At 34.5% G+C, this 13,147-nt stretch overlaps 1 protein-coding gene across 1 annotated transcript in view; it reads left to right on the top strand.

The window, feature by feature from the left end:
* Window positions 1-1,263: 1,263 nt before the first annotated feature.
* Window positions 1,264-13,147, top strand: part of kdm7ab (lysine (K)-specific demethylase 7Ab) — a 32,663-nt gene continuing 20,779 nt past the window's right edge. The window contains exon 1 of the mRNA XM_082159365.1: window positions 1,264-1,422. Within this exon, the coding sequence (XP_082015491.1) occupies window positions 1,325-1,422 (98 nt within the window). The 5' untranslated portion in view covers window positions 1,264-1,324. The remainder of the gene's footprint in view (window positions 1,423-13,147) is intronic.

The raw sequence follows: 13,147 nt of genomic DNA, 5'->3' as shown, positions 1-13,147 counted from the left end.
TTGAGTTAATGCAATAAAGGAGATTGTTTTTAGTTTTTTTTTTGTCAGTTTAATGCAATTTAAGTTGAAATGACTTAAACATCCAAGTTGATTGTACTTACAAAATTGAAGGCAGAACTTTTTTACAGTGTACAATTATTATTATTATTTTTGTTTGTCTGCTTCTCATCATGCACAGTGGCATTTAAAGCATATGAGTTAAATTTTGCAGAAATATATAGTCTTTTACCCTTCTCGTTTCTCTAAATATGTTATCTTATTCCTATAATATCATTAAACCTCCTGAAATTAAACGGGAATTCACCTGATAGATCAAAATTTAATTTTAAGTTTAAAAATAGTAATCCGATGTAGGCTACTCAAAGGAAGATTTCAAATTTAAAAAGCTTTCACTTTCATACGTTCATATTTCATATGTAAAAAAATAAAATAGTATTTGTAACTTTATAGCTACAAAAATGTGGAAACGTTAACATTTTTATACCTAAAACGCTTGTATATTGTATTCTTCAATAATAATAAAAAAATCTAATGAAAGTAAAATATTATTATGCATGATATAAATGATGAACATGAACTGTTTTTAACATTAAACTATAGTTTATATTAACAAAAATAACAACTATTGGTCTCGGCTAAATGGACTTTGAAATCTTGGACTTGTATCCATAACTCGTTTGCCTAATTTTTTTTATTTGGTTTTAAAGAATTACAACTACAGTCGGGGGTAAATTGAATATTATTTAAATTGAATAAACAAACAAACAAAACAAAAAAGACAAATAAACCGTGACAAACTTAAAGGTTAAATAAACATTTACATCTTTCTTATTTTTTTAACATGACATTGTATTTAGGTATTGTTGAACTTCTGATCATAAAATTGAAAACAAAGGCTTATTTCCCCCAAATTTACATATATGAATACTACATTTAGCTAAAAGAAGTAGCAGATTAGTTAAGTAATATTCCTTATTATAAGATTTGTCATAGGAGAAAAAACGAAATAAAACAATTTTAAAGCACAGTTGAAAGCTGGGCGTGATGTGAGCCTTAATAAAAGAAGAGAAATTTGACCAAACACAAAATGAACGAGGACAACTCCAAAACTCATTTGCCTCATCATCCAATGCTTTTTATTATCACGTATTACGTAATGATGAAGTGATTTGGCGTGCCTCGCGCTCAGTGTTTATGCGTGACGTCACGGCATGCTCTCGACGCCCCTCCCCTCGCGTCCTCTCTGTGTTGTTTCCGCATAATTAGAGGAATCTCCGCCCAACCCGATTCCAGCTTGGCTGCGTTGTTTGGGGACAGTCCGAAGATGGCGACGGCCCAGCTGTATTGCGTCTGCCGGCAGCCGTACGATGTGAGCCGGTTTATGATAGAATGCGATATTTGTAAGGACTGGTTTCACGGCAGGTAAGGAATGCAACCGTTTCTTCGTCATATGTTGTGTCAGAAAGGCAACAAAAACACCCGCGTATGAAATCCAATGGCACTTCGGATGTCAAGTAAGCCGCGCGTTGAGCTCGCTCGCTCGCACTGAGACGATTTCACGCTCTGCTTTGTCAATATTTCCAGGCGTTAATCGCACCCGTTGCCATTTTCATAATGTAAACACTCGTGTTGCGCGTCTGTTAATTCTTTCCTAGCTTCGTTGTTGTTTTGCAGTAACATTTGACTGTTTTTCCATGGCTTCAGCGATCAGAGCAGCGAAAATGGGTTCACGTAGGGATTTCTCAGTAGCTTTGTGGCTAGGATTTCAGAGCATCAGCTGACATGAACATCTCATGTAGTTTTTTTGTCACTTAAGGAAATAAATGACAGCATTGACATGTATGTTGAAGTCACGTGAGATTGTGTGGTGTCAGACCAGACGCCAAGTGAAGGTTATTAATATTGCACATTTATCTGCAGTTGAGTGCTGTGCATGTCAAAAAGTAAACTATTAGAATGTGATATAAGATGAGATGGAACAAAGCAGTAAAATAACATGCAGTAATAATGACAAAAGAAAAGGCTAGAAAAGGAATATGAGTTAAAGCATGATCGAGTGGTGCTGAAACTTGTGAAGTGAACTCGTGCGTGATTTTCCTCTTAAGATTTTGTTTGTTATTGTGCTAAAAAATATATTATAAACAGTACAAAACTTAGTTTCTATCATAGAGTTGGGAACAGAAAATAAAGCGAGCATTTTAATAGTTTTGCATTGTTTGAAATACACTTTCACCATAATATTGATCGAACAACATCTGGATATTTTTGGTGACTTGGGATTGCTTTATGTTTTACGCAGCCTATATTGAGACTTTTATTGGTCTTAGCTCGTAAATTAAATGTATTTGACATCAAGGTTGTTTCTTTGTTGGGGTTTCTGCAGCAGTCAGTCTGTGAAGCGTGAAAAAAACGTGGGGGGTTTCGATGAAAAGTTACACGGGGAATGGGGGGGGTATAACTAAACAAAGACGTGTGGTTGAGTTTACGAGATCAGACCCTTGCCTATTTCTCTCGTTAAGTGCCTTAAATATGCATTACAGATTGCTTGGAAACTGGAAAGTAGCTTCCAATTTTGGGGGTGGCTAGGTTTAATGGCAGTATTAAATGTAAAAGGGAAAGACACGCTTGTAAAGGAGCGCAGCCCCATAAGGTTTCTGTGATTGTTTGGTCTTTTTGATTGACAGCAGGGGTCGGGCATTTAAATCCCCCAGTTATACAAATATGGGCATATGGTTCCGCCTCTTAAAGGGACAGGTACCGTTTGACGTGTACAGCGTGGAGCTGAAGCTGTGAGAAATGCTCAGGATGAAAACAAGAACGCAAAAGCAAGAACGTCGTGCTGCTTGTTTATGAGTGTGATATATTGTTTTTAGTTTACGTGTAAATCTTTACACTAGCGGTCAAAAGTTTGGAATAAAGGGACAAGTGTTTAAATGTTTGTGAAAGTCTCTTCTGCTTACCAAGGCTGTATTTATTTAATCAAAATACAACAAAAACACTAATATTGTGACTACTATTACAGCTTAAAAGAACTGTTTTCTGTGTTGATATATTTGTGATTTATTCATGTGATGCAAAGCTGTATTTTCAGCATCATTACTCTTCAGTGTTACATGATCCTTCAGAAATCATTTGAATATGCTGATTTTGTGCTCAAGAAACATTTATTGTTATTATCAGTGTTGAAAATAGTTTTTGCTGCATAATATTTTTGTGGAAAATGTGATAAAATACCATTTAAAAGTTTTGTGTAAGATTAAAAAAAAAATGTATTCAGCAAGAATACATTAAATTGATCAATAGTATTAGTGAAGACTCGTGCACTTTCAAAATTTTGGATAAAGATGTGCATTTCCCCCCCAAATATTAAACAACAACAACAAACTATTTTCAACATCGATTATTATAGGAACTATTATTAACAATTCAGCACCAATAATAATGGATGATAATTGAACACCAAATCAGCGTATTAATGACTTCTGAAGGATCATGTGACACTAAAGACTGGAGTGATGGTGCTGAAAATTCAGCTTTGCTATTACAGGGATAAATTGCATAATAAAATAATACATATTAAAATAGAAAGCGGTTGAAGTTGGGCTGCATTTGTATTCTTAACGCATGACTGAATGCAGGTTTGAATTCAGTTTCTTAATACCAGCATTTCAAAGGCCAATCATAAACCGGTCACAACTCAAATTTCCCACCCTTATTATAGAATATAATTATTTACCGTGGTTTTCAAACATACTTGCATTATTAGGCCTCTGCATTTAAATTGCATGAGATGTTTAGTTTTGCCAAGGGGCTTCTGTATCTCTGTGGTGCCCCCTGGCACTGTTGATAACACGGGATAATCATATTTGTGGGGTGCGTGGTTGATGTGTTTTGTTCTGATACTCAAAGGTTCAGTGTGTCACCGCTGCCTGCCACCAATGGGATTAAGCTGTCTTGCCGGTTGCCCGGGCCTGGCTGTTATCTGGCTCCGTGCACAGCCTGGTTTGGGAGGCAGGATCCGCTGGGGGCAGAGGCCTTCGATAATTACAAAACTCCTGATATTTATGCCTGATAGTGACAAGAGGCCCTGATGTACAGTTTCAATCTTGCAACAACAACAAAAAACCACCCATATGTGCCTTACCTACCAGGTGCAGGCCAGTTTTTCAAGCTTTACAGTGACCTTGGAATGTTACCTAATGACTTGTTTAAATGGTTAGTTTATCCTAAGCAAATCCTCCTAAACCAGTTCTGAGGTCTGAGATTCAGTGCGTCTCTGTCTTTTGAATAATGTGTGTATTTGCATGCTTGATGCACGTGCGTGGGTGTGCTTGTGTGTTTGTAGGAGGAGAAAGATTGATGAAGGCCCCACTGCCCAGAGGCAAGTTCAAAGCCCCATTCATCAACGTCCCTCTGAGGTTGAAAACACCGAGGGGAGATAGATGACTTCTGTCTTGTCAGCCTAGGTTTTTAGTAGGATCGGCCCGGTCGAAAAGTCACCCCTGTTTTTGTACGTGACATTAGGGATTCTTAATGATGACAGGATGATCACGTGCTGCTTCACTAGAATATTCATTGGGATAAAATGAAATCGGATGTTTTTTCATACATTGTTTTCTGAAAGAAAATGATTTGTATACAGTTACTAAGTTATAAAATATCTAACATGAATATAAATGCATGATTCTAAACTCCATATCGGTTTTCCATAGTCTTCGGTAACAATATTATGTGAGCCGTTTGTCAGATGGATTTTTCACTGGACGGTTATGATTAACGGCCTTAAGTTGGCAACCTATTGATTTCATGACCATTATCCACTTTATGAATAGACTGGATGATCTCACTGGTCATCTGTCACATTTGCCATAACTAATACGGGCTGTTTCAGTATTTCAATGAATTGAAAAGGGAAAATAGTTAGAGCTGTGGGAATGTCGCCTCAAACCACAGGTCTGGTTTCAGTCATCACAAAATACTAGACTCTTTGGATATAAGACACTGCAGTTTGATAATATTCATCATTAGGCCTATGTGACATCATTGATTCAAAATGTACTATTATTTTACTATTTATTTGTTTGATTAGCAATGAACAACTATAAATCTGTTCTGCACGTTGGATAGTGGAAACTTGAAAATAATTCATATTAAAAAACAATACAGTATCGTTCAAAAGTTTGTGGTCTATTAATATTTTTTTTAATGTGTTTGAAAGAAGTCGCTTATGCTCACCAAGGCTAGATTCATTTGATCAGAAATACACTAAAAACTATTATATTGTAAAATATTATTATTATTATTATTATTACAATGTAGAATTGTTACAATGTTTTCTATTTTAATATCTTTTAAAATGTAATTTATTCCTGAGATGCAAAGCTGAATTTTCAGCATCCATTACTTCAGTATCACATGATCCTTCACAAATCATTCTAATATGCTGATGTGGTGCTTTGTGGAAACCTTGATAGATTTTTTCAGAATTCTTTGAATAGTAAGTTCAACACAACAGAATTTAGTTGAAATAGAAATCTTTAATAATGTTATAAATGTCTTTACTGTCAATGGTGCACATAAATTTAACGTGTCCTTGCGGAATAAACTATTAAGTTAACTTATTGAACCCAAACTTCTGAATGATAGTGTGTCTCTAGTTTAAACTGTAAGGCTCTATGCTATTTTTAATGGCAGTTGCAGTCTTGTTTATGTTTTGATCTGCAAACAAAGGTGAGAGTTTGCAGCACAGTTGCGTCTGGAGGAAGTGCCCTGCTCTTGTTGGGGTGATGGTCTTGGCCAAGCTTGTGGGTTTGAAGCAGTGAAGCCTAGTTTCCTATGCTAAATGCTGCTTCCTGTGCTCATTACTCTCAGGGGCTTGCCTGCGTTTAAAACAGACAGTCGGTTTCTTCACAAAGAGACATAAAGTAGGAGAGGGAAAGGCTTTAGTTTATCTTTCTTTGCCCTCATTTCGTGTTATGTTTCCTGCTGCTTCACTGTCTGTTGGCTGAGCTTTTTTTTTGCACACGGTTTCCTCCTCGACTTCCCTCAGCCTGGCTTAATTTAGCAAATAAGTGCAGCCACACATCAAAACGGTGTTCTTTGCAGTGAAGATCTGCTTTGCTAAAGCAAAGGTTCACCTCACAATCCTGCTCAGCCACTTTATCTTACTGTTCTATCATTATGCCCTGAAGCAAAGCACTTAACCCTAGTTTATTCCAGGGAGTCTTTGCAATTAGAGTGTTGTAGGTCGCACAGGATGAGAAGTGTCTGCTAAATGACAAGTAACTCAAGATTGGGACTGATGGATGCGGGAGTTCATTGTCAGGTTCTGCTTTGACACCCAACTCGGAAACCCTACACTTCCACATCATAATTAGGGACTCTATCATTTAAAGTCAAGTGATTGAGCTCATTTTGACTTGTTTACCCAGCCGCGTGTCATTCCAAACTTGTACGACCTTTTGTTTCTCACGTAGAATACAAAAGGAGATGTTTAGCATCTCAAGCTCATAAAGGAGTGGTCAATCCTTTATGATGGCTTTGGTGACGAAAAGACCAAAATGTAAGTTGTTAACTTTTATTGTATAGAAAAATCTGATATTATGCTATAATTTGCAGTTGTGATCCACAGGAGAAAGGAAATCAGCAAAGATGAGGGTGTGTGAAGGATCACTGAATGAGAAGGAAATTAGACTAGAAATAACTAGATGGAAATTTAATTTAATTTATTCTAAATTGTATCTATTCTTTCTTCTCTGAAAAAAGTACTGTGTAACTCTTGCTTCTGTGGAACATAAAATAAGATATTTTTTTTCAATGGGCTCCAATGTGGTTTGGTTCCCAATGTCTTTCAAAATAACTTATTTTGTGTTGTTCAGAAGAAAGAAAGTCATACTGGTTTGGAACAGCATGAGGGTGAGTAAATTAGGATATTCAAAATATTCATTTTTGTGTGGACTATCCCTTTAAGAAGCATTAAGTGGAAAATTGGAAAATTCTGAATGGTTAAATTCCTTGATTCCCCATCCCTAATTCCTTAGTAGCACAAATCAAGAACAGTTGTGATGGACTGAATAGACATATTCCTTGAAATTCTCCACATTTTCATGCATGCTTTAGTAAGCAAGGAGGCCTCAGGCTCAAACCATAGTACAAAGTGGGATTCTGAGAGCGTAATGGGATCTATGGCTTACATACTGTGAATTCTGCCTGTGAACTTGCCATCACCATGGAGACTCTTTTCATCTGCTTGCAGTCTAGGTGAACGATTGGTTAAGCCTTCAGGAGATCTCATTGGTTGTGTTGGGTTTATGCACTTACGATGACTCCTTCAAAGGAGCCTTCAGGTATCTTCCATCGTTCTTCTACTAAATCCCTTGCTAGGATCTACATTAGACCTGACAAGCCACAAGAAACCAGTCCTCACCCATTATCTCAGGAACCATCAGAAATGTATTGCACTCTCATTGGGGGCCCATGGGTACTTCTCTAAAAACGTGGCATTGACAAAAACGGCCACATCCTCTTTTTGTTTGCCTAGACTTGTTCCATCTCCTGACTTCCACTGAGTAATGACTATCTCCATTCAGGCTAAATGGCAGGTCAAAAGAGCTCAGTGAGGAACGTCTGTTGTCTGAACGTTCTTCAACCGTGGCTGCTCAGTGCGCTCTCATGTCTTTTGAGTCCAAATCCCAACATCTTTTTAGGGCTTAAAGGCTATTCCTTCCAGACACGGACAACCAGATTTATGATATTGATGGAATGGAGCCCAGAGTCTTGTTTGTGTTGTAATTTCTCCAGTCAATAAGCTTTTAGTCAAAGGACCAGCTAGAACATTATCCCAATGTTAATGTTGTTTTTGTTGTGACATGCGTCCTATTTAGACAAAAGATGTGGACAGATGCAGTGACATTCTATTTCCCGTGAGGATCCCCCCCCCCCCCCCCCCCCCCTCACCCCACACTCCTCAAAAAACAACATGCAATACCAGTGCAACAGCGTAAGCCTTGGCAATGAGTAAATGCAATAGCCTGGTAAGATTTAAATGAATAAAATAGCCCTGAAACAAACAAGTCCAATACTGCATCTCTCATACTTTAATGCTATTATCATATTTCACACTAAGCCACCCACCGGAGGATGAAAAGTGCGCGGTTTAGCAAGTCTCATGAGGCTTTGTGGAATTTGTTTGTGGCGATATTATGGTTGTTGGCTTGCTCATCTGTGTTAACAGGGAATCTTTAATAGTGGAACACAAAGCTGGATGATGGATTTATTCTCAGATATTTCCAAACCAGAATTAAAGGAAAGAAAAAACGTATTAGCTTCATGGCAAGCTGCCATCTAGGACATCATATATGTCTGATTTGGCATGCAAATAATGCAATATGCACGCAAATAATGCAATATGCACGCAAATAATGCAATATGCACACAAATATTGGATAAAATAGTCAATTTATTATTTTTATTGAATGAATTTTCAAATATTTAAATATAAACGTTTCTCTTGCCTTGTCTGCCGTCTTTGATTTTATTTTTTGAGCTTGTTCTGCTGGTCCCCTTTTCAAATATGTTTCTATGTGGGTGAGTGCAATTTAGAAAATTATTATATGGTAAACTATATTAATAAATGGCATAAAACTAGTCAATTGTTAGTTCATGATACCTAATTAAATCATTAATGGTAACGAATTTGAACTGTTGTAAAGTGTTACTGTTTGTTTATGCATATGTTGATTCATATTTATTATAGAAATAAACAACAAGCATTGATTAAAAACATCAAGACTTCAAAAAAACAATAGCACATACTCTGTCATATACTCATTATTTTTTAACTTATTTCAAAATGCTTTTAAGTAATCAATTACTTGTTTTTATGTGAGTATTTGACAGCAACACTTGATTATTTCATCACCATTATTTCATCATTTAACTCTCCATAGCAGAAACTTGCCAATAATATTGCACTTCATATTTTCTTTGTCTGTTGCATCATGCTCTCTTTCTGCCTGAATCTTCTTGTTACGCTAGCAACCCACCAGTCTCTCGTGATGTAAGCTCTCTTGTGGCCTGAACTCATTCAGATTCAGAACTCAAGCACTCTTTTTTTTTTCTTTTTTTTCTTCTCCCAGTGCTGTTCTTTTCTCCCATCTTGCTTGGCAACAGATGAATCTTTTAGCATCTGTTATCGTGGCTCAAAAACTCCTGAGTCAAATCTGTTTTAGTGACACAGTGTTCTTCACCACGTATTATTCAGATAGAGTAGGAGTCAACCTTTCTCACAGATTTGAGGAGAGAGCCAGCGTGTTGTCCAACAGTAGGTCAAGAACTGAGGCAGTGGGATGTAATGATCTCCATGAGTCACTTCCTGCATGTCCTATTTGGTTGTCTCATCTCAATTACAAGTGTGAGAGTCTGAAGGAAACCGAGGGAAGGAAAGTTCTTGGCCGGCATTTGCAGTGGCAGCTAGCTTTTTGTTTGTTCTGGCTCCTTTGAGGAAATAAAAACGTATGTTGACGTGGTGCACTCGCTTCCGACTGATCCTTCATTTTCATTTTATAAAACGTCCCCTCGTGCCACTCCAAACCAAGCTGGTGAGCATCCTGTTCAGTTAATCCAAATGCTATTGGTACTTTCATGTAATCGAACGTGATCCAGACGCGCAAATGGGATTCGATAGCTTTTTGTGTATTGTAAACATTCTTCAAAATGTCTTTTTCTATTCCACAGGAAAAAAATAAGGTTCTACAGGTTTGAAACGACATGAGGGTGATTAGGCTAAATGATGTCAGATTTTTTTATTTTGTTTTATTCCATTTACTCAAGATTATTTTGGAAGAACTTATACACCTATTTAAAAAAACAGAACACAATCATTAGAATAAATTATGAAAAAATTAGAATAAATAAATAAATAAATAAATAAATATATAAATATAAATAAATAAATATATATATATATATATATATATATATATATATATATATATATATATATATATATATATATATATATATATATATATATATAAAATATATATAAATAAATGATAATTTATATATATATATATATATATATATATATATATAAATAAATGATAATTTATATATATATATATATATATATATATATATAAATAAATGATAATTTATATATATATATATATATATATATATATAAAATTATCATTTATTTATATATATATATATATATAAATTATCATTTATTTATATATATATATATATATATATATATTTTTTTTTTATATATATATATATATATATAATTTATATATATAGTACCAGTCAAAAGTTTGGAAACGTTACTATTTTTTATGTTTTTGAAAGAAGTCTCTTATGCTCATCAAGCCTGCAGTTAAAACAAAAAACAAAACAAAAAACAGTAATATTATGAAATATTATTACAATTTAAAATAATGGTTCTCTTTTTTAATATACTTTAAAATGTAATTTATTTTTGTGATGCAAAGCTGAATTTTCATCAGCAAGTACTCCAGTCTTTGGTGTCTTATGATCCTTCAGAAATCATTCTAATATGCTGATTTATGATCAATGTTGGAAACAGTTGTGCTGCTTAATATTTTTTTTATAACCTGAGATACTTTTTTCAGGATTATTTGATGAATAAAAAGTTAAAAAGAACTGTATTTATTTAGAATAGAAATCTTTTGTAACAATATACACTACCGTTCAAAAGTTTGGGAACAATAAAAAATTTTTTTTAAAGAAATTAGTACTTTAATTCAACAAGGATGCGTTAAATTGATAAAAGGTGATGGTAACGATTTATATTGTTAGAAATGTTTTTATTTTGAATAAATGCTGTTTAAATGAATAAATGCTGTTAACGTTTTACTCATCAATGAATCCTGAAAAAAGTATTCCAAAAAAATATATTAAACAGCACAACTGTTTCCATCATTGATAATAACTGGGTCTCAAATCATCATATTAGAATGATTTCTGAAGGATCATAAGACACCAAAGACTGGAGTACTTGCTGATGAAAATTCAGCTTTGCATCACAAAAATAAATTACATTTTAAAATATATTTTAAAAGAGAACCATTATTTTAAATTGTAATAATATTTCATAATATTACTGTTTTTTTTTTTTTTTTTTAACTGCAGGCTTGATGAGCATAAGAGACTTCTTTCAAAAACATTAAAAATAGTAATGTTTCCAAACTTTTGACTGGTACTGTATATATATATATATATATATATATATATATATATATATATATATATATATATATATATATATATATATATATATATATATATATATATATATATATATATATATATATATATATATAATTAATTTTTATTTTTATTGTATGACCAACATATTGCTGCAACAGCTGCCAAACAGAGCTAAAGAAGTGTCACATTTCACTTAAACTACACATTTGCTTGCATTACCTACAATAAGGGACAAGGATACAATAAACACTAAGCCAGAAATCATATTGTGCTAGAAGCGTAGAGGATTTCACTAATAAGTTTCCTGAACAACAATCATCTGACCCAATTCCTTCACCACTTTAAATGATACATAAATCATTTGAAACTAAAAAACAAAAAAAAGCACTGAAACCATGTCATGTTTTAACAGGACTGTAACTTTGTTTTGTCTGGCAGCTAATGTTGTTAATAATGTGAGAAAAAAACAATGAAACCCAAATTTTCCCAGTAGGAAGGCTAATTTCAATCTTTTGATGTGGACACCACCATTGCCACTCAAATGCCACTGTTTCCCACACTGGTTTCCAACATAAACATACTCCCCTCCCCCGTTCACCTCATGTCTCGTGCCCTGGAGCCCAACCAAATGTAACCTCAGATCTGGAGCTCTAGTTTAGCCGGGCTTGTCTGGGGTTAAACATAATCGACCGTAGATGACCCAGTCTGGTGTTACTCTCCGGTCACTGCAGAATCTGTTAAATCTTTGGGATTCATCGAGGTTGCTAATCAAGGCTACTAGGTTTGTTTTAAAAGCCATGGTGCACCACATGCAGATTGTTTGTTATATTGCAGTGTCAGACTATTTCAGGTTACTTCCAGCTAGTCTAGCGTTCTCCACGTGAAGCCCTCATTGTTTGGAGCACTTCACTCTGGGTAACGTAACACTCAAACCAAGGAGTTGGCGAAATTGCTTTCTTTGGCAACATCAAGCAAAACCTGAGCCAGAGAAGTGTGCAAGGCCTTATTACCTGCCTGGCTAATGAATCTCCACACGATGCCAAGAGCTAGCTTGTCAAATGACTTCCTGTGAAACAACATGCCTTTAAGCTAATTGGAGTGTGCGGCTGGAAGTGGAAAAATTAAGAAGTGGGGCAAAGGGGTTTTGAGCGATAAGATGCCTGTTGGCAAAGCTACCGAGCACGTGTTTAATAAGCTCCATCTGCAAGTGCGAGTCAGTTTGCATATTGTTAAATAGCAAGAGTGTCATACAAGATCCTGTCTTCCTTCCTCAAAGTAATTCCACTGGCTAAAACTGGGTGATCATTGCGTTATTAGAAATCATGAAAATTTGCTATTGCTAATATGCTTAACTTTTTTTTTTATTATTTATTTTTAAAGCTAAAAATGGTTAAATGATCCATTTCAATTTCTGCATTAGCACTAGCTGGTAATAACAGCTTTTTTTGATTAGCTAGATATAATAATGTACTACATGTCTTCATTTGTATTAATTGTTTTTACCATTATTTGCATTAAGAAGCACGATATACACTGAAAAGTTTGGGTCAGTAAGATTTTTTTTTTTTAAAGAGATATTATATTCTTATATACTATTATACATTTTTATATTGTTATATTATATTGTGACAAAATATTTCTATTTCAAATAAATTCTGTTTATTTGAACTTTCTATTTTTCAAAGAATCCTGAACAAAATGTATCATGGTTTCCATAAAAATATTAAGCAGCACAACTGTATTCAACATTGATAATAAGAAGAATTCTTTCTTGGGCACCAAATTAGCCTATTAGAATGATTTCTGAATGATCATGTGACACTGAAGACTGGAGTAATGATGATGAAAATTCAGCTTTACCATCAACAAATCACAAATATAATAATAATAAAAATAGAAAACAGTTATTTTA

The sequence above is a fragment of the Leuciscus leuciscus genome (genome assembly GCF_965113295.1).
Source record: "Leuciscus leuciscus genome assembly, chromosome: 25".
In the NCBI taxonomy this organism is placed as follows: Eukaryota; Metazoa; Chordata; class Actinopteri; order Cypriniformes; family Leuciscidae; genus Leuciscus; species Leuciscus leuciscus.
Note: the sequence above shows the minus strand (reverse complement) of the source record. Positions and strands in the feature narration are given on the sequence as shown.